Consider the following 23,360-nt stretch of genomic DNA (forward strand, 5'->3'; position numbering starts at 1 on the left):
TTCCCATATGTTGAGGGGAAACCTTTTGGGGTATTGTTCAAGATATAGTTGGATTTTCATCATTAATCACATCACATTTTGGGTTGGATGGAAATGATGTCACTATTGGGAGAAAAAAGCCTCATGTAGAGTGTCTAAAAGAGAGAGGTTATGTCTCACATAGGCCACATATTGAGTACAAAAGCATTTAGAGGGAAGCACAACTAGATAAGGATATTACTCATAAGCAACATCAGTGACAAGGCAATCAAAGTTGGCCGGCAAGGATATTGAATCCAATATTCAAAAAACAATATGAGCCATATGGCACATTCCCACAGGAAGTAGAATCATGTGCATGGGAATGATTGATGGAAGAAAGAATTGTGGTAATGTGATCTCTACATGCATTATATGAGAGAATGCCATGGCTATATGCTTTTTTGGTAAAAGGGATCATAGTGTAGGCCAAAGCATGCAATTTATGTGGTTTTGTCCTAATGACATCACTCACACATGGCAACACACCAATGTTGAAGAGGCAAAGATGGTGGGTTGACAATAGTGTTGCTCAAATTCCATGTGTGATTGATGTCATCAAGGCAAAAGTCAAAGTAGCGTCGTGTTGCACATGGCACTACTTTGAGTCGAGTTAGGTTGAAAATATCAACAAATGTGGCTACCTGCTAGACTTGGATTATGCACCAATCGAGCTTCCAGAACCCTTAGTGATCCACCTAGCTATAGAGTTGGGGATGAGCAAGAAGGGGGAAATTTAGCTGGCAAAACAAGTGTCAAAGATTAGTGTCCAACTTAGCTAATGATGGGAACTAAAGGTATTTGGAATATATGACCTTATTAAAGGATTTATGATTCTATTTAATAGCACAAGAGAATGCATGGTTTCAACTAGATTTGCAATTTGAATTAAATAAAATTTAACGTCTTTGAATTATGAAAGAACAAAATTTTATAATGCTCAATCATAACAGCTTGAGATGAATGTGATTTTTTTAAATCCTCCATTTATCACTCCTTGAAACTTATTGTTTAACCATAATTTTATATGGTCCGATGTAAAAATTCATGACATTATTGAGGGATTTAGATCTCTTTAATGAACAAGAGAATGCTATTTAGACTTGACTTTTCTCAAAATAAGATTCCTTCTTGCTTTTGTGGGCATACACATGATTTTGTGGGGATTTTTGAAGAAACTTATTACCTGATCAATGAATTTGTAGGCTCACGATTCATGCACAAAGGATGGCATGCCATGAGCTATAAAGAACATTCATTAAAAGCTCGCAAAACTCATAGAAACTTACTCACAAAATGTCAAAACCTGCGTACTAGATATTCTACTCAGTGCACAAGTTATGCTATTGGGAACACATTGGTACACTTATGGTCCCAAGTACCCTATGTTAGTTAGCATTCATGTAGAGAGTACTAACATGCTAGACTTCTACTCGTGGGCTAGTTAGATAGCAATTGTAAGTTAGATAGCAATTGTAAGCTAATGTTTTATTGATAGAAACATACTAGTTAGAGGTACTCCACTTATTTTAGCTTTCATTGTTGGATTGTTATTTTTTATAGATCCATCAGTGTATAACAGAGCTGCACAATCTTCAACTCTGGAGTTGTAGGATGGAATTGCCAAAAAGGTTGATAACATTGTAAGAGACCTTATAGATTGAGGGTATGACCCAGAATATACTGCAAGTATGGATATCCAAGATGACAGTCCTTGGGTCACCTCTTGAAAAGGATGATGAGGAATAAGGGCTATGCTATCCTAGGTTCTAGGGTCATTCCTACAACATACTATGTTGGGGTGTGTGGAGTGCAGTGCAGAGCTATTGTATCTAAGCCATTTGGGCTGTATACTGGGGTCTATAGAGTACAACACAGAGCTGTTGTATTGAATCCATTTGGGCTAAGTAATAGAAGGGACATTTATTGGTCTATATGATGATTTTATATGGCTCATTTTGATTTTTTCAATGTCTAAATTTATTTATATGAAGTTATATATCTGATTTTATATGTCTCATTCTGGGCTATTTAAAGCTTGATATGATGCCCCCTCCCACTGCCCTCGCTTATAGTAAATGCTCCAAGGAAGACTTGTAGAAATGCTAGATACTTGGACTCATTCTGATTTTATATGGCTCAATAAATTTTATAAGGCTCACTATGATTGTATATTGTCTAAGTTTATATGTCTCATTTAGATTTTATATGGCGCATTCTGATTTTATATGGCTCGTTTTGATTTTATATGGCTCATTCTGAATCTATATCTCTCATCTCGATTTTATATGTCTATATGGCTCCTGATGATGTACATGAAGCTTTATTTTAAACACTATCAAACTTAACTTTTGGTGCAGGTTTACTTGATGTTAGTGGCTCTCATGCCTAACCAAAAGTGTTCGTGACCAATCCGGTAAGGAAATTGAGGGATGAGTACACTAGATGGGACCAAATTCATAAAAGTACAATGAACTATTTATCTAGAGTGATTTGCTAAGGAAAGAGCCGATGTGAAGAATCCAACTATGGTTGCCATGTGATTTCAAAAGGAAAATGAGCACATTGCAAGTTGGATAGGTTTCACAGTATGATACAAAATATATAGGGAAAAAGGATGCAGGCTGAAACAACTTTGCAATATACATAATACAAAGGAAGAAACATACAAACTATGCTAGTTAACATATAAATTTTGCTATGCTACTTGGCATATAAAAAAAAATTCTCTCACAAAATCCTTGTTGAGTTATACTAGAAAGCTGCCATAGAAGCAAGTGATTCTTCGTATGGAATCTAAGAATGATTGCCTTCGAAAAGCACCAATTATGAGTGGAAGAAGATCTGCAAAGATAGTAGGTGTTATACCCTCTTTGATAGGGTGTCGTACTGCCAAGGCATTCCTGGAGTGCTAAGGACACCTATTGATGCACATGAAGTGCCCAAAGTCCTTAAACATTATCATGATGGTTTTTGTGGAGGGCACTATGCAAGAGATTATACCACCAAAAAGATTTTACATGCAAGATACTATTGGCCAACTTTGTTCAAAGTTCTTGCTTTGTATTGCAAAACTTGTGAGCCTTGCCAGTTTTTTGGCAAGAAAGATTTGCGGCTAAGGCAACACCACCCAATAATGTCAATTCATCCATTTTAGAAATGGGGAATAGATTTTGTGGGACCTTTGCCTATGACAGCTTGCAAGAAGAAATACCTTTCGGTGGCCACACAGTATGTGACCAAGTGGGCTGAAGCCATGGCCCTCTCCCCTACAAATGGGAAAAGTGGTCTCTAATATCATCTTTGAACAGATATCCACAAGGTTTGGAACACCCACTGAAATCATGTCAGACCATGGGAGACCATTCTTGAATGAAGCAGTAGGGCCATTTATGGAGTGTATGGGCATCTGTCACCATACTTCTAGCATTTACAACCCTACATCTATGGGGTAGGTGGAGTGCACCAATGGCCTCGTATGCAAATCAATGGGTAAGATGGTGGTAGGACATCATAGTAGCCAATGGAACTAAAAGGTTTCTGAAGCACTATGGGCAAACAACATCACTCACAAGATGTCCACTGGACATACCCCTTTTGAGTTGGTATACAACACTGAAGAAATTATGCCGCTAGAAATAGAGATTCCTGCTTTAAGGTTGGCCCAAGAGCAACAGATGACTAAAGATGAAAGAATAGAGGTTAGATTGGTGCATCTTGAAATCTTAGATGAGACCCATCGGCAAGCTCAACATCATGTAGAGTTTCAAAAACATTGGCAAAAAGCACAAACGAATGCCAAAATCCGTAAGGGATGGGAAAGGCACTATGATGATGATGATTTAGTATTGTGCTTTGACAATAGGGTGGACTACCAAATGGACAAGAAGTTCTTTCCCACTTGGTCTGGACCATACAAAGTGGTGAAATAACAAAGCAACAGCTCTCTAGTTGTTCCAGAACTAGAAGAGCCCCATGGTAAAAAGGTCTTCAACAAACATTACCTCAAGCCCTTCTTTGTTCGGTTGTGACCCAAGCATGTAACTCTATGCATTCCATGCTAGGGGGGGGGGCTATTAAAGCCCAAAAATTTCCAATGTAAATGTAATAAGTGGAAGCACTATGTGTGTATGTGGCAATAGTCACATAATATATTTAGTCAAGGCTGCATGAATGAGGTGGCATGCGAGTCCATGTGCCACCTTTCCATGTTGAAAGCATCTTTGAAAATAAGGCATATAGTCCAAGCAACTTGCTATATTTTATATGTAAAGTAGGTGATGTGGGAACATACCCCCATGTGTCATGCTTCCACCTTGGCAGCATTGAATGAGGTGAGGACAAGGTCAATAGGAGCTTGAATATGAAATGTGTGAGGAAGGGTTGAGGTGGCAAGCATCTTTTGTGCCAGCCTACCCATGTGAATATTAAATAAGAGATAAAATCAAAGTGCATCTTGCACTAGGGATATGGGTTTGGAGTATGCAACCCTCAAATTGTTGATTGCAATTGAGTGTGTGCACCGCCATGCACTCACATGGAAGATGCCCCTTCCACACCTTGCATGTGTCATAGGGATAATTAATATCAAACCCGAGTCCCTTTGATTGTAAAGGGGGGGGGGGAGCTCTCTGATGAGACACCTCCTCACTCGTATAGCCACCATGTTGGAGAATTAAGACATTTTCATTACTTTTTTTATTATGAAAGGGGGGGGAACTCTTTGATGAGACACCTCCTCACTTGTATAGCCACCATGTTGGAGAATTAAGCCATTTTCATTACTTCTTTCGTGTGCATATCACTCTCCCACTCTCCTCCTTCATTCTCCCCCATGTCTGCCCCCTCCTCCATGATGTTCATACCATCCCTCTCCTTTTCCCACCTCCTACTCCCCATAGCCTCATGGTCTATATATGTTTTACCCACTCCTCCTCTTCCCCCTCATTTTCCCACATGTCCCTTTTGTTTCCACTTCCCCCTCCCCCTTTCCATCTATCTCACTTGTATATTTCCATTCTCCCGATGAGTTATCTCTATTTCTACTCACTAGTCGTGAGGTTTGTACGCATGAATGCCACGCAATCACAACATGTTGGAGGTTTTCAAGTCCCACAACTGTGTGCGTGCATGCGTGTGTGTGTGTGTGTGTAAAAGTAATTTTGGGGGTGGGGGGGTAAATAATTTCTGGTATTTTCAAGAAAGGGGTGAAATTTCCATAGAAGGGGAATAAAAATTAGAAAGAAGAGGGTAATTCTATTTCCCAAGGTAAAGGATAGAGGTGGTCGAGGAAGGGGGGAGGTATGGTTAAAAGTGCAAGAAAAAAAGTGAATACTAGGAGGGCCAAAGCATGTGTGTGTGTGTGTGTGTAATTCCACCCAAAAAAAAATGTGTGTGTGTATCTCGCATGTGTGTACACACAAGCATGCACATGTGTAAATGTGTGTGTGTGTGTGTGCATCTTGCATGTATGTACACACGAGCATGCACATGTGTAAATGTGTATGTGGGTGTAAACAAACTAGGTGTTAGAACATCATAGTTACATTTGGGTAGACAAGTAATGCCTAATTTCCTGGCTTGTTATCGCTTTACCTAGGAATATAGACAACCATATGGATTCCTAGATAATTTTAAAAAATATTTTAACCACAAGTGAAGTTTAAGTCACAAGTGGACAAGGAGCAAATAACTGCATGGGTTGAGAAAGGATTAGAGGAGGTATGAGACGATTAGTTGGCTTGGTGTGTGGGGTGGTTAAAAAGAGAGTGTAAAGGGGAGATTTCATAGGGTTACATGAAAGAATATTTCATAGTTGGGAAGTATACATGTGTGTGTGTGTGTGTGTGTAGAAATAAGTGTTTGTGCGTGTGAGATGCATTTGCTAATCAAAATTATTTTTTGTGTGTGCACGCGCATTAGAATAAATTGAATAAAGCATTTCTAAATCATTTACCTACGCAAAGGAAAATATAAGCAATTATAAATAGATTTTATAAGCATTTGATTTCAAAACTTTTAACAAAACAAATTAATTGCAAATAATGGATAAAGAAATAAATAAATTGTAAATAAATTAAAGCATAACAGATATGTATATGTACATGTATTATACATACAAAGACCCAAACCTAAGTATGTATATAAGTCAATATCAAAGAAATAAAACCAAAAGGAAGAATTTACATTATTTTTAGAAGAGAGTACATATATGAAGAGTTGAAACAGAAATATCGGGGCAATCAAAGAGCAAAAAAAAGGGGGAGATTAGAAAATGTAAGTAGGAACAGTAGAGCATACATTAATGATATATATAAATACTTTAAGTGCTATATAGATGTATTAGAGTGTAAAAGTAAAAGAGAAAAGCAAGTAAGAAGAAATATAAGTCAACCCAAAGGTTGACTGGGCCTAAGAGCCTTAATCAAAGGGGACTTCCCTTAACAAAAACCACGTGCATTAGCAAGCAAACAAGAAGGAAATGTGTAAAGACGATGAAAAGGTCATGGCGACCTCAAACAATCACTGTGGAGCAGGAACGACCCTACTACAAGCTTAGGAGTAAAGTATGATGTCTTTTAAATGATTGTTGAAGAGAACCCGCAGAGGAGAGAAGTTAGTGTGGAGTAAACATGCAGCCACCAAAAGAGCAATAGCAAAAGAGGCAGTAGCAAAAGGACTATGGCAAGAACACAACACTCTGCCAAGCACTGAATGGCTACAATGAGGAGCTAGTGGTAAATACGAAAGCACAAGCAGTTTGTAAGAAAGAGTCTATGTGAATGCCAAGACTTCAAGTTGGGGAACGTGAGGAAGAAAGACGAGAGTAAGAACCCAAGGTGGCATGTTACGTCAATGCTACAAACTATGTGAACTTGCAGGATGCCCGAATGCCGTGACAATAAAGGTATAAGTTACAGAGCAAGAAAGCAAGCCAGGAGGAGGAGAATGAGGAGGAGTTGTTGATGAAAGAAGTAGGGATAGCCGAAAGGAGACCACACTCAACAAAGGTGACCATGGAAAGGCGCTCAAAGTTGTCAAAAGGGAGGCTAATGTGGATCATACGAAGGATGACAAAGGAGTAGAGGTACCTAATAGTCGAGACGAGTAGATCGAAAAGGTGACACAGGAACGAAAAAGAAATGGGGTCTCTCACCCTGGGCACATGTAGTTTTTTGGGGTGGTTCAAGAAGGAAAGGCAATCGGATGTCTACTAGAAGGTAATTGGATGCCTAACCCATGCAATCGGACTACACGGGAAGGCAAGGTCCGACAAGAGGGGGATATCCAATAGGAATGCTTCTCACACCTATCAAATTTCAATCCAAACATGTGACCGTAACTCTGATAATATAGAAGACAACCGTGTGCCCAACCTATCTGTTCTTCTTGTAAAGAGGTTAGTAGCGAAAGCGTAGAGTTTGCACAAATAAGATGCCTCTCCTCTGCATGGCAATGCCACGACAAACTTGCAAATTTTCAATTTATACAAATTTTCAATTTATATTGTTCAACGACAAGTTTTTTTTTAATGTGTTGAACACCGTGACGGCACACTGAAAGTCAAGGTTTTTGTATCACACTGAAAGTGATACAATTGGCTAACCATGTATTGAATTACGCACATGTAGTGAACTATGCAAGACCATAAATGAATATGAAATTCGAGTAACTATATTGTAGCTTGTTCAGGTAGTGAATTAAGCATCTCTACTGTTGCGCCTGCTCTTGTAGCCAGTTGACGAAGAGCTCGAAATTGATGTCGGAAGAACCCCCTGCAGCTACGGCTCTCTCGGCTGCTTGCCTCACCTTGCTCACCTTCTCCCTCATTTCCTTTCCGTTCTCACCCTCCATCAGCTCCTTCACCTTCTTCTCCACCTCCTCCTTCTTCACCCACCCTCTCTCATCCGCCTCCAGACCCATCCCAATCCACCATCCGTCCGCAATGCACCGCGCATTCAGCCCTTGGTCTACGAACGTCGGCCACCCCAGCATCGGTATCCCTTGCATAATGCTCTCTAGAATGGAATTCCACCCGCAGTGCGTCAGGAATCCGCCCACAGACGCGTGCGAGAGCACATCTAGCTGTGGCGCCCACTGGACCACCCTAGAGCGGTGCTTTGTGCGGTGGAGAACGTCCTCGAGAGAGTCTGCCGACTCGGATGGCATCAGATCTGGACGGATAACCCAGAGGAACGGCTGCCCGCTGGCTTCCAAACCATGTGCTAACTCGATCATCTGCTGGGCTGATCGGAATACCAGAGTTCCAAAAGAGATGTAGAGAACGGAGGTCTTGCGTTGAGTGTCGAGCCACTCCAGGCAAGAAGAAAGATCATCTGGTATAATGGTAGATGGCTTAGATTGGGTGTTCGCTGAGAAATTGAAGAAAGGAGGAGTCAACAAAGGGCCTGTGGTAAGAATATTGTGCTCCTTCTTGAGAAACGCCATAGCCGACTCCTCCAGTTCATCGAAAGTGTTGAGTAGAATCCACGCAGCTTCCCCCCTTCTTCGGAAAGGGTTGGTTCCAAAATGAAACAGGAGCTCCGAAGGATCGGCTGTTAGCAGCTGGCTCAGCTCCGAGCGTTTATGAGGAGGGGCACCGGGAACGCAGGTGATAAGAGTTGAGTCATCTGCAGTGAGAGAGACGCCCAGTGAGGATGATGAAGGTATGAAAGAACCATCGCAAAACGGGACTTGTGTGCTTCAGCGGAAATGGTTATGAACGGAACTCCTACCTGCAGGTGGCCTGTAGCCGTCGGTGATGACAAGATGCGCTGCAAAATTGGCTGCGTTTTGAGTCCAGAAGGCAACACGGTGGATGCTGAGCTCATTGGCGATATCTTGAGTGAAGACGAGGCGCAGATCTGAGATGATGCAAGTCACGGGAGGGTCACGCTGCTGGACAAGTTCGGTAATGAGGCGGTTGGCAGACTGCTGAAAGGAGGGGGAGACGACGGCTTGGATCAAATCGACGAGGGTGGTGGGTTTAGTTTTAGAGGGGTGGGGGTCAGGGGGGAGGCCATCGCCGAGGCCAAACAAGCGGATGTCGAGGCCATGATGGGAGGGGAGAGTGACGAAGGCTTGGAGTTCGTCGAGGGGAACATGTTGGGAGCGGAGGATGCGGAGGTGATTGATGTCGGAGTTGAGGAAGGAGATGGTGAATCCATGGGAAGCGAGCTGCTTGCAGAGCTGCATGAGAGGGTTGATATGGCCTTGAGCGGGCACTGGCAGAGCCACAATATGGGCTTTGCAGCCGCTCCTTGGCTGCGCCATACACTCTCAACTCAAGACTCTGCGCTCTAAACTGCTTTGTTGTGTGCCTGTATTTCATTTGAAGAAGAAAGGGAGATATCAGTGGCACATCACAAGCTCCACGTTGAGCTGGTTTATGTCACACGGGAATATAGGCCCGCAGAATATATATAGGCCGGTCATTCAAGGGGAACTTCACAACTCACTCCAAAAAGTACCTTGTATACTTCCATGTGAATCCCAGCATGAACGCTATATGGAGAATATTCTTTTTTACATGGTCGAATCTACTAACTTTTATTGCATTTTAGAAAACATGTATTCGTTGAACAATCATATCAAAATAAACTAAGCAAATAAACATTCTTCAAAATATGCCTTTTGCAAAGTTTCAATTTAACAATTGCGAAATAAGATCCTAGAAATGATCATGTGTTGCATCCTTATTTATATCCACACCCGTAAGCTCTTCATGAACATCACGATCACTGTGAGATGAAGCATTGTCAACAATCACATTGTCCTAATTTATCTTCGTACTTCCCAGATGTGATGCCCAAAATCCTCTCGAAGCTTCACAAATAAAGTACAGAATCAACGAGCGATTCCATATTAGGCAAATGAGCACAATTTCAAGACACACACATGTTGTGTTGTTCCTACTTGCATATAATGTGAACCTCAACCGGTCATCACTAAACCATGCATGATCAAGTTGGCAAAAGGTTGCCATACAAGTAGTTTATTGATTGCATATGAGTGAAGTATTGTCAATGAAAATAATGCTTATCACCATGGTGTTATTGAGTTGTATAATAAGTTTTTAAACAAAAAGATCTCTAATGTTAATTTGCTTCGAAATACATTTCTATATCAGATTCCGCGATGATGGAATCCTATTCTATTTTTGTGGGTGTAAATATTTTTGCTGATGAACAAATGTAGGACCCATTCGTGCATTTTTCCCCACCCAATGCCATGGTATGTAAAGCACCACCACACATCCCTCACGTGGATGCACAAGCATGAGAGTGGAGTGTACCCACCCTTAGAACACACTCTTTTTTTGTACATAGTTGATGCTTAATTCAAATTTTAGTAATAACAAACAACCTTGCCATATTAAAACATGATATTGGATGTCTGCCATTTTAGTATAACAAAACACACACTCTTTTTAACCACTAGTAGTAGTTGTGATTAGTAACCTTGCCTTTTTATTGGTGATATTAGAGAGTCCATAGTCGAAAGTAAGCTTTGTCTTTTTTCTAGTATTTGCCAGTTATGCTTTTTAGCTTGCCTTATTGTGTGATGTAATAGTCAGCTTTGTCTTTTTTCCATGTTTGCCAAAGACTACATAGTGGAATGCAAGCTTTGCCTCCAATTAAAGAGCTTCTTTGAGTATATCTAGTATTTTAAAGCCTTGGCATTTGTCTTGAGAAGAATTGAAACTTTTAAAACTTCTTTTACGCGACTATGAGCTAAGAGATGGGCCCCGAACATGTGATTTGGAGAAACTAAACTTTATCAAAACAAAATTCTTGCTTAATTAATATTATTTGCTTACACAGTCATCATATGTTTAATTAGTATGTCTTTCACAATTTAGGACTCAAGTTGGAAGCATTTCTTACATTTCATGCATAAACTAATTCTCATACCGTGTAACACAATGAAAGGGGACAAAACAAATCACATGGGTATGGCTTTTCCCACCACACTCTAATGCGTCATGCGTCACAATTTATGTGGACCCCTCTTTGCATTTGTGTACATGGTGTAGGGTTTCCCAACAACATGTTAAGCTAAGGAGCTCTGCTATATAGATGCAAGTGTTGAATTTGAAATATTAACTTGTTCTTTCCTTATTTCTTTGCCTTTAGCAAGCCAATGCAATTGTTTGCATTTGTTAGGTGAAAGACTTTGACTTTTCAAGATTGATTGTAGAGACAATATTTTCATGCTTATTCTCTTTATGTTTTTTTATTTGAATTTCCACTACTGTTTTGGCTTGTGCCCTATTTTGGGCTAAAACAATTGTTTTCATTTTTAAAGGTAACATGTATGGTGCAAATCTCCATAGTTCCTCGAGATGTAGCCAATTATTTGTACAAATCTCCATAGTTTCTTGAGATTCAACTAAATTATCAAATGACTTTTACACATAAGCTTCCAATTTAGCAAGGAAAGGATTTGAAATGGATTGTCACAAGCCACTACAAGGTTAATTATATCATGAAAACCTGGGTACGACACATTAAGCATAGTTGTACATGGAATTTGAGATCCAAAAATGTAAGCATATGCTAGTATTTGCATTTAATGGATCCCCCATTCACTAATGCATTGAGTAAAATTTTAATGGCATTTTAACGCACTTTCACAAAGATTCACACAAGTTGCTACACTACTATACAAATTGAATCTCCCTCGATTTCACATGATCCACTCTATTAAAATTGTCATCACATGGTAGTCTACTTAGCTTATTTGAATTTAGTATAGAAGTGTAATCTCTTGGAAAATGCTCTATTGAAATTTGGATGGGGGCACCCACACCTCTCCTTGCACCTTGGAGGTTACCCAGTTGAGTTTTGTTCACATCTAAGCATGCTTAACCATAGATTCCCACAAATTGATTCTCCTCTCTTGATGGATAACTAGGATACTTGTAAATCTTACTATAGGCCCCCAAAATCCCCATGTAATAATAGGTGAACACAAATGTGTAACCAGGCATTTTATAGGTCAAGGTCTCCAGATAATGTGAGAATTGCCTTTAGAACATTTTTTTCCTTCTAGTACTCCACAAAGGGGTTACTTTCTCAATAGGAAGTGTGTAATTTGAATGCATAAACCACTACTACACCTTCATTCTTTTCTGACATATTTCTACCAATGTTTAGGATGCTTGGGCATGAAAACCATGGTACAACATGCAGGCGGATTTTTTGTCAGTATTGGTGTTGGTATATACCAACACTAATTTACGTTAGTATATATCGGCACTACCTTAGTACGTGTAAATACCAATAGTAGCAGAAGTTGGTATATACTGACACTGATAAAAAATTTCTATATAGATGAAATAAAAGAACGTGGTTTGCAATAAGACCTAAAATAATTTTTTGCTACAGGTTTTAGCGGTTGAAAGTTAAAAAATGGGTGGAAGCATGTTAACCCGCTATGTTTCTTGTGCTTTTTAGCATTGACAAGAATATAGCATTTCTTTTTGTTATAAGCTACTGGTTGGCCTCGTGTGCCGCCTCTTTCTTGGTTCACAGTGACCAGGCAGTGCTACATGAGTCATTCTTTGGTTGGGTACTTTGCTGATTTTATTTTGGAGCTTTGAAAAGCTTTGTGAATGCCATCTGGAAACCACTCAAAGAGAGTGCAGCTGGGGTGCAGTGTGATTGCATCTGGACAGCCAATGGAATTGCACTCGAAAAAGAGAATGCCTTTGGGTTGAGCCTATGGGTTAAGTGCACTTATGTGATGGTGTTCTATGCTTGAAAGCCTTGCGAAGGCTCGGTGAATTGGGGCTGCGTGCTCAGTTGCAGGGAAGGTCTCCCAGATGCAACTTGTAATCATTTCACTGTGAAATATAAAGAAATACCGAAAGGGGCACCACGGTGTTTGGGGCCAATCGGGTGCACTTGTCTATGTTTGTTGAGCAGTGGCATTCTAGCCTCCATCCCTTTTTCAGTGGTTTTGTTTGTGAACAAATCGGTAAATGTCAAATGGTGATCATGCAATGGTTAATGGTTGTGATATATGCTTTGTGAGCTGTAAATAAGTGCTGAAGTGATTAAAGGTTAGTTGAAAGCACACACATTTGAGAATGATTCATATTCATTTGATATTTTTATTTTATAAAATAATGTTTGAGAGTACATGAATAATCATGACAAGGTGTGGTGTTGCTCTCAACTGTCATGCAACTAAAGTTGAGAGTACATGAATAATCATAACAAGGCATGGACTTGCTCTCAACTATCATGCAATTGAAGTTGAATGATAGTTGAGAGACTTAGTTAGGGCTCAACAAGCTCAAAAAGCTAGAGGAGGTTGCAAAATCTATAATGTTGGCATGCTTGCACGAGTTGATCATCATGGATGGGAAGGGAAGGAGTGGGGGGTAGGGGCTCCACAACTCCACAAATGGAAGTAGACATAGGAGAGAACAGGTTGCAGGGAAGCCAAAGCCAGCTCCAACTCAAAAGGACACTCATTAGGGGAGAATTGGGGTCTCAAAAGGGCCTCATAAGGAATGGATTAGGGAATGCTTAGTGGGCTAATGTAAGGGGCTTGGAGGGTCCCAAAGAGGCCTAACCAGCCCAACCTAGGTGGGTTAAGCCCACATTTGAGCCCACCTCTCCCCCCATCAATGAGGGGAGGGGGCCACTTTTTGAAATTTGAATTTCAAATATCGAATCTCCCTCCCTCCCTCTCTCTCTCTACCTCCCTCCCTCTCTCTCCCTCCCTCCTCCCTCCTTCCTCCCTCCCTCCCTCCCTCCTCCTCCCTCTCCCTCTCCCTCCCTCCCCCTCCCTCCCCCTCTCCCCTCCTTCGTCTTGCTCCTCCTCCTCCCTCCTCCCTCTCCCTCCTCCTCCTCCTTCTGGCTCCTCCTCCCTCATTTTTCTCCCCTCCTTCTCCAATCGCCCAGGCTCCCTCTCCTCTACTCCTCCCTCCTACAAAACCTCTCCCCTCCTCCTCCCTCCTGTAGCATTTCTCCCCTCCTCTGTCTTGCTCCTCCTCCTCCTCCTCCTCCTTCTAGCTCCTCCTCCTTCCTTCCTCTCCCCTCCTTCTCCAACCGCCCAGGCTCCCTCTCCTCTGCTCCTCCCTCTTGTAGAATCTCTCCCCTTCTCCTCCCTCCTGTAGCATCTCTCCCCTCCTCCTCCCTTCTGCAGCAGCTCCTTCCCTCCCTTCTACACCTGTCGCCCTACTCTCCTCCTCCTCTTTCTCTTTCCCTCATCTGCTTCTCCTCCTCCCTCTTCCTTGCCACTCTCTCCCTCTCACTCTCCATCTTTGCCAACTCTCCCCTACATTTTAGCCTGCATCACTGATACCTCTCTTTGAGTACTCATGGCACCATTCGAGGACATATCCAACAAGTACCATGTGAACCTACAACTGGAGGCAAAATATGCAAGCACACGCTCTTTGGGATATAGTGGAACTCCTCAAAGTGTGCTCCACAATCTTCGATTGCAAGGGAAGAAGCATCTTGACCTTTGGGTGGATGGAAACTTGTATCCTTTAGACCCTGCCACCCAAAAGAGTCCTCCTTTTCATACAGTGCATGATGTTGTTCAGTTTGTTGGCAAGGGACATGCTGGATTGCTCGGTTATTGCAATCGATTGAACCATTCTCAGACATTGGCTATGCAAGCAAGCGAGGTGCAGAGAGCCCAAGCAGAAGAACTTGCACATTTGGGAAATATTACTATTGTGGCAATGCATAATAGTATGCAGGATCTCCAATTGCAAAACAAAGAACTCAGTGACAAAGCACATGCACTGGACTTGGAGCGCCATGAATTGGAAGAATCAATCCAAAAGCTCGCTAAAAGCAAACAAGATTTGGAAAGGTATATCTATGGCCAAGTTCAACGTGCTATGGAGAAGGAATGGGAAGTCGATAGAACGAGTACAAAAGTTGAAGGGAACACATTTGGGATTGAAGAAGAGGAAAAGACAATTGCAATCTATGGATGCATTGTCAACCAACAGTAAGAGAGCCCCAAATGTAAAATGTTTGATGAATAAAGTTAACACTATTTTGAGTCAATTATAGATTCCAAAATTCACAAATTTGTTTGGAAATTGTAGAATTGCATGTGCAACATGGCAGGGCAGAGGGGTGAGTGGGTTGGGAGGGAGGGTGGTGAAGATTAAGTATTACCGCACTGGTGACAAAAGACTGGGTGGTGAAGATTAAGTATTACCGCACTGGCGACCTAAAGTGCTTTTAAAAAGACTATATAAAGCAATTCAAAACCCTAAAATCCCTCATTTCTATGGCACAAGTTAAACAAACTGCTAGACCCATTGGACGCTGTTTAGATGCTACCCGTTGTCCTCCTCACAACTCCATGGCCTCCGAACACACTGCATGTTGAGATATCGAGCTCCACTCGTGATATGCCAGGGTGACCGTTGTGCATTTATGTCACCGACTTGTTATCTGCAGATGCGGTTGGTACACCGCCCATGAATAATAGCTAGATGACAGCTATCTTTATGTACTCTAGTTAGTGGCTCAGTTAGTATGCCACCTAAGTTAGCTAAGTTTGGTTTGAGACCCACATATAGGGTTCACCTACTCTTTTATATGCAAGCCAGGAAAATGTAGCTCAAGCAGGGGTTGCATAATGTGCAGAGAGAAAATATAGCATCAATGACTACCACATGAAGGTGAAGAAGATTGCAGATGCACTTGCTTCTATTGGGTCACCAGTGGAAGATGATGATTAGTTTCTGTGACCTTGAATGGTCTAGGAAAGGATTATGCACAATTCCAGACATCCATTGCCGTCCGTGAGAATTTTCCTGATTTCGAGGAGTTGATTGCTCTTCTAATTTCTGAAGAGCAGAGAAATGGTGGTGCATCTTCTTCAGAAGGAGCTTCAAAAGAAGTTGTCTTCTACTCAAATGCTGGAAGAGAGAGGCAAAGGTAGAGCAGGACGATTTGGAGGCCATGGCAGAAATCAGAATATGTAGCAAATTCAATAAAACCAGTCCCATGGAGGAAGACGTGGTAACTTTAGAGGTAGGGGGAGCCAAAGCAGTCGTGGTGGATGGCAGAGAGGCCAAAATGCAAACAACAATGTTGAATGCTACTACTATGGTAAAATGGGTCATATGGTTAAGGACTACTATAAAAAGCAGAATGACATCATGACTAGAAAATTGCAGCAAGGCAATTATGCATCCTCTAGTAGACAGGGTGATGACAGAAAGGAGCATCTGTTTCTGGTGCAACACATGACCAATTCTATGACAAGTGCATAAGACATCAATGATGTGTGGTATGTTGACTCAGATGCGTCAAAGCACATGATAGGTCATGCAGAATGGATGCAGGATGCAAGGAAAATGGAAAGAGCAAGATTTGTGGAGACTAGTGATAATACTCCACATCCTATTGTGCATATTGGTAAAATTCCTTTGTCTATGCAGGATGGAAAAAAGAAATGCCTGTCTGATGTATTTAATGTCCCGAATATCACCAAGAACTTGGTTTCTATTGGTCAAATGGTTGAGCAGCACTTGTAGGTCAGATTTAATCCTCATGGATGCTTTGTTGAGGATATGAAAAATAAAGGTTGCTTGATAGCAAAAGGTAAGAAGAAGGGCAGGATGTTTACCTTGGATGCGGATTTTCCTAAATTGAGTGCAGCAATGTTTGCACATGGGACCGATGTAGTTGCAGATATTGATATCTGGCATAAACGCATTGGTCATGTTAGTGTACAGCAACTTAAATTAATGCAAGCCTAAAATATTGTTGCAAGATTGCCTAAGTTCAAGGTTGTAGAAATGCATAAGATATGTGAAGCCTATTAATTTGGAAAATCGGCAAGGAAAGCATTTCCTAGACATGTTCAAGAGAGTAAGAGGCCATTGGAATTAATCCACTTTGATGTGTGGACTACTAAAACTGCATCTATTCGAGGCTATCATTATTTTTTCACTTTTATTGATGACTACAGCAGAAAAGTTTGGGTGTATTTTATGAAAAACAAAAGTGAAGTGTTTGGGCATTTCAAAGCTTTTAAAGCTATGGTTAAAAAAGAAACAGGCCTACAAATAAAATGCCTAAGGTCCAATGGAGGGAGAGAGTACCTCTCAAACAAGTTTGCAAGTTTCCTACAGGAGCATGGCATAAAGCAGCAATTCATGCAGTCATACCCCATAGCAAAATGGACTTGTAGAAAGGAAAAACAGGCATATTGGAGAGGTATCTTGTGCCATGCATGCTCAATGAAAAAGACCTGCCAAATTATTATTGGGCTGAAGCAATTACTACAGTAGTCTAGATAATGAACAGGACTCCCACTACACAATACATGGCATGACACCATAGGAGAGGTATACTAGTAGGAAACCAGATATTTCTCATAAGAAAGCTTTTTGTTGCATTGCCTATGTTCATGTGCCAAATGAGTTGAGATCCAAGTTGGATCCAAAAGCTAAGAAGTGCATCTTTATTGGTTATTCTCTACCAGCAGAAAGGGTATAGATGCTATAACCCTTCTACTCATAAGTTTACAATGATCAAAGATGTTTTTTTTAATGAGATGAGCAGCTGGTATAAACCAGTAAATGTGATTGATGATGTAGATGCACAAAATGGTAATGCTGCACAAGATTCACAGCAGCAATCACAAAATATTAGTGGACTTGTAGTGTCCTCCAGCAGTGGTTCACATACTTCACCATGGACAGGCTGATTGAGATCGGGAGGATCTCCTCAAAGCAATGCAGATAGTGGTATGCAAGTATCACGAAAAGGAAAAGAGAAAGTAGATCAGCCCATGGTTAATCTGAATGCATATCACTCTTATGTGGATGGTGAATCCAGTGGCTCAGAACAAAGCCTTGATGATGAGTTGGGTATTCCTTCTGTTGTTACACCTGGAGTAAGGAAGACAAGGGATGTTTTGAGAGCACCTGGTAGTGAGCCTATTTTGCGCAGGTCTACAAGAGCTAGGTATCCTATGGATAGGCTGAAATATGATGGATTTAAAGCCATTCACTATGCCTATATGGTCAAAGTGATACATGAACCAGAACCCACTTCTTTTGAGCAAGCCATGGGAAAAGAAAAATGGGAGAAAGCCATGGATGAAGAAATGGATGCCTTGGAAGCAAATGCTACATGGGAATTGGTGCCTTTGCCTAAAGACAAGAATGCAATTGGCTGCAAGTGGGTTTATTAGGTGAAGCACAATGCACATGGTTCTCTAAACAGATACAAGGCAAGATTAGTTGTCAAGGGGTATGCACAGACATATGGCATTGATTATGAAGAAACATTCAATTTGGTTGCAAGGATGGCAACCGTAAGAGCAGTCATTGCTATTGCTGCATCAAAGGGATGGTCTCTACATCAGATGGATGTAAAGAATGCTTTCTTGCATGGTGATTTGCAAGAAGAGGTCTATATGGAGCAGCCACCAGGTTATGTTCATGCTCTTCATCCTGAGTTTGTTTGCAAGTTGAAGAAAGCCTTGTATGGCTTGAAGCAAGCACCCAGAGCAGGGTCTCACAAGATAGGACAGTATCTTATCACTATTGGCTTTCAGATTTCCAAGGTAGATTTCTCACTTTATGTGAGAAAAACAGAGAAAGGCATTATGCTGCTTGTCATTTATGTTGATGATTTGATCATCACGCGTGATAGTGATGAAGATATCCTTCATGTGAAAATGCTATTGAAGCAGAATTTTGAGATGAAGGATTTGGGAGAGCTGCATTACTTCTTGGGCATTGAGGTGATTAGATCCACAAGTGGGATATGGCTCTTGCAAAGGTAGCATGGATTGGACATGATGTCCAAATATGGGATGATAGGATGTAAGCCTATTTCAGTTCCTTTGGAGCAAAATGTGAAGTTGAGCACAAATGCAGGTGAGCTTCTAGAAGACCCTACTATGTACAGACGCACAGTAGGAAGTTTGATTTGTATGACTATTACCAGGCCAGATTTGAGTTATGCTATTGGGTTGGTAAGTCAGTTTATGCAGGCTCCAAGGAAACTACATTTGGATGCAGCTAGACGCATACTGAGGTATGTGAAGTCCACATTGCAGTATGGACTATTGTATGAGACTGGGGTTCATATACAATTAAATGGATACAGTGATGCTGATTGGGCTGGTAGTATTTCTGATAGACGATCTACAAGTGGATATATGTTCTTTTTTGGGAGTGCTGCAGTCACTTGGAGTAGCAAGAAACAGCCTACAGTTGCCTTGTCGAGCACAGAGGCTGAGTACAGGGGTGCAGCAATGGTTGCATGTGAGGTAGCTGGGTTGCATAAGCTACTTTATGATATGCATCAATATACATATGGGCCAGTTGTCATTTATTGTGACAACATGAGCAATATACACTTGGCAAATAACCCAATCTATCATGCTAGAACAAAGCACATTGAGGTGCATTATCACTATGTGCGGGAGAAGGTTCTAGTAGGTTTTATTGATCTAGTTTATGTCAGCATAGAGGATCAGGTAGCTGGCATATTTACAAAGGCATTGGGTGCAAAGAAGTTGCACACTTTCAGAGACCTGCTTGGTGTGCAAGAATTGGGATTGAGCTCAAGGGGGAGTGTTGAGATATCGAGCTCCACTCGTGATATGCGAGGGTGACCGTTGTGCATAGTGGCTCAGTTAGTATGCCACCTTAGTTAGTTGAGTTTGGTTTGAGACCCACATATAGGGTTCACCTATTCTTTTGTACTTAGAGTTCTTTTGGCTTTCACAACTAAGAAGAGGAAAACTGTTTTCAGCCTCCATCTTTGTGTATATTCCCCCATTGTGTATGTGAGAAAGCTGCAAGTGAGACTCCTTCCTTCTCTCCCACTCTCTTCACACTGCAAGCCCCAGTGGCAAAGAGGGCAATGATCAATAGGGATCTGAAGGTGGTTCTCATCATCAAGAGTCCAAGCAACGCGAGTCCCCACCATCCGACTCTGATAGGGGATCCTAGGGATCTCAGCACCATGAGGAATCCCAACACGAGGAAGGATCCAAGCACGATCAGGGGTCCTCTTAGTCCTTCCACAAAACTAACCGTGGAAGTAGAGAGGTCTCCTAAGAGGGGCAAAATATTCCAATCAATAAAACTGCCCCTCCCTCGTCCATGGGGTCTTGGCATGGAGCATCTAAAGCAACAAGGGGAGCAAGAAAGACAAAGAGAGGAGATGGAGAGATTACAAGGGCCACAATAAGAGAAAGTATTTGGCGGGCTCGTAGATATAATGAACCTTGGCCCCAATCCTCCAACCAAGCAGACCGCACGAAAGAGCACCGTCAACCCTTCGTGCCTCAAAATTATCAGATATGAGGAGCCTCTAGTACGAGCTGAGCAAGAGCCTCAGCCTGCTGTCTCACAACCTCATGAAAAGGAAAAGAGACCAAGGACAAAGCAGACCCCTAGGCGTGACAAGCCACCTCGAAGGACCCACCAGACACAGGAAGAGGAGTCTGAAGAGGTGGTTGCAAGGGAGGAAAGGCGAAAGAAGTTCAAAGCGAACAAGTGGCCATGGAGCCATGTCCAGAGGCCAGTGCAAGGTCCCCCAAAGATTAAGAGGCATAAAAAATCAGGCGTGAAGGCCCTTCAGGAGATCCGCAAGTTCCAAACCACTGTGGACAATCTCATTCCCCGTGCACCCTTCCAACGTGTTGTATGTGAAATAGCACAACATTACAAGGATGATGTGCGTTTCACTTTAGGCGCTATGGGAGCAATTCAAGAGGCAACGGAGCAGATGACAATAGGTCTTTTTGAAGACGCGAACTTATGTGCTATCCATGCCAAAAGAGTAATAGTGATGGACAAGGATCTTGCCCTCACCAAGCGCATTAGCTCTGATCTCTCCCTTAGGCCCTAGATATTGTTTAGGTTCATTTGGTGTAACTTGAATCATTTTGTAAATCTCTGCCCTTTGAGACCAATGAGTAAAATATATTTTTATGTTCTATTACTGTTGCAATGTTATTATACATGTAACATGATTCTTTCCATCAGTTTATGCAAGTTCAGTGTGAATTTGAGTGGTCAAATGATGTTTTTTCACCATGGAGTAGAAGGCAAATGTGTTCGGTATCGCACAGGGAGCCCAGAAATGCAAAAACCCACTATGGCGCATATGGGGCATGTTTGACCTGCCATGCCAAACACATTTTCCTTCTGCGCCACGGTGAGATTCTTAGTGGATTGCTAAAAAATGACCATTATAGCACAAATATTTATCTGATAGCATGCTTTTGAATAGAATAGTGAATGAAAATATTAATGCCAACAACAATTAAAGACACAAAATATGACAATATAAAATAAATTTTGTAAAAGAACACAAAATGGGGCACTGTATAAAAAGTATATTTGTATTCATATAAAATAAAATTTCTATACAATAAGGCTTTAGAGCCTTTTTCTCTTCTCTAAAACACTGAGAACATCGGGCTTTGAATTCCCAAAATACACTCCTAGCTCTAAACCTAGTCGAAAGAGAGTCAACACTATTATCATTGCTCCAGGGACATGGCTGCTGCCGTCAATGCCATACCTTGAAAATTGGTTCCAAAGGCATTAAGGGCAGCCATGCGGTTCACCAAAATGACCTTGTCAACATTGCGATTGATGTCAGCATGACCAATCACTCATGACAAGGCCTTGCACTTTCAGAGGTCATCAGTGCCATGTGGAGAAAACTTTTTGTGGATAACCACAAAGCGCCCTTTCGCTTGGCCAAGGTAATGTTCCAATGAGCGATCTCGACCGAAGCTACTACGAACAAGGCGTTGCCGAGATGAGAATAGGTCGACCTCAAATGCCTCCTACAACTGTCCAACATTACATTAGAATTCCGTTAAAGCAAAAGTATACCAAGAGAGAAGAAATTCAAAGCTCATAGTTTCTTACCATTATGGAGTAGTCATGCTCAATCCCTTCCTCTTTGTCAATGAGGATGGATCCAGAGGCCTCCTTCTATCTGGAGTGAGATGTGGAGGCTTCTTCTGGAACATCAGGTAGGTCAGAGTAGATTGATGTCTTTGCATCTTTGATTTGGGCCAGTGTTAAAGCAAGAACCTCTTCTATTGAATCATTTGCTCCCAAAAACCCAGGTTCTTGCATAGTTTTATCCACCTTGTATCCACACAGGACACAAGCTTCATCCTTTTGGAGACCAAACATAACCTCTATGTCATGGAGAAAGAGGTATTGTTCTCCATCGACAAGAAGGGGAGCAAGAAACCATATCATTGTTGCGGGGTCAACAGAGGTGGTGCCCGAGGTGGATGGAATTTGAGAAGTAGAATGGGGTTTCGGAAGTCGCTGGAGCACTTCCAGGCCTGCAACTTCTTGCTACTTAGCTTCTTCATCTATGGGCTCTTAATTGTAGATGTTGGGCTCATCTATAGAAATAAGAGGATCAGAAAGGGCAGGTGCAGGGTCAGGGCTTGAGGTCGAGGCCTCCTCTTCCATTTGTCCCTCTTGGAGAAGGAAAATAAAGGTCATTTCCCAGGATAGGAACCTATTTCCTGTGTTTCCGATGACTCCATATGCTAGGAGGTCATCAGTGTCCACCTCCCTAAACCCTAGGGGTGTGAGTTGGGCTCGAAAGCGATCTAAACGCTTGTTGAACCTGGGTTCTTGATTGAACAAGTACTTCAAGTAATCAATTGGGACCCATGTTTTTGTAGACTCATCAAGTTGATATGCAAAACTCACGACGTAGTCTTGCATGTACTTGATGAGGTCTTTAAAATCGTCTCGGGCTCCCAAATAGGTGCCTAGGACATCAATGCTCTTATCAAATACTAGAAATAACTCCTCCTCTCTATCAATTAATGGAGTACAGGAGATGAAAACATGGAAGGCAGACCTTGCAGAATCCATGGTAGTTTGGTAGCTAGGAGAACTATGGCTATGATAGTGAAACTTTGAAACTAAAGTAACTTTATAACCTATATATACCCAAATGCTCTAAATATTTTAAAAAAAAGAATTCTAAATTTTTTGGAAAAAACTTGGAAATTTTTTGGAAAAAACTTGACATTGACATGAAACAAAACCATTCAAAACATCAAAATTAATTGCACCACTATTAATTGGAAAATGTCAAAATCCACAATTGTTTTACCCCACATTGTTTACAATCTTCAATATTGCAGGAGGGATAAAAGTGGCACTATGCACGAGCTTCTATGCATGCTTTCCTACCTTTTCACCATTTAAGGTAAAGTGAAAGGACTCAAACATGCCATCCTCCATGACCAATAGGTGTTCCCACATGTCCCTGAGAGTCCACTGTGATGTGACAGTCACATTCTTGACATCTCCTAAATGAGAACCA

General features: G+C 41.5%; 1 protein-coding gene across 1 annotated transcript; it reads right to left on the bottom strand.

The window, feature by feature from the left end:
• Nucleotides 1-7,705: 7,705 nt before the first annotated feature.
• On the bottom strand, nucleotides 7,706-9,296 carry LOC147889604 (UDP-glycosyltransferase 85A1-like). Its single transcript, XM_087391776.1, has 2 exons — nucleotides 8,754-9,296; nucleotides 7,706-8,648 (listed from the first exon to the last, which is right to left on the bottom strand). Exons 1-2 carry the CDS (start codon nucleotides 9,289-9,291, stop codon nucleotides 7,729-7,731), a joined length of 1,458 nt encoding a protein of 485 aa, XP_087247902.1. The 5' UTR covers nucleotides 9,292-9,296; the 3' UTR covers nucleotides 7,706-7,728.
• Between the last annotated feature and the right edge of the window lie 14,064 nt (nucleotides 9,297-23,360).

This window comes from Dipteris shenzhenensis, chromosome 20 (genome assembly GCF_047967505.1).
Source record: "Dipteris shenzhenensis isolate YYH24624 ecotype China chromosome 20, Dip_SZ_1.0, whole genome shotgun sequence".
Classification (NCBI taxonomy): Eukaryota; Viridiplantae; Streptophyta; class Polypodiopsida; order Gleicheniales; family Dipteridaceae; genus Dipteris; species Dipteris shenzhenensis.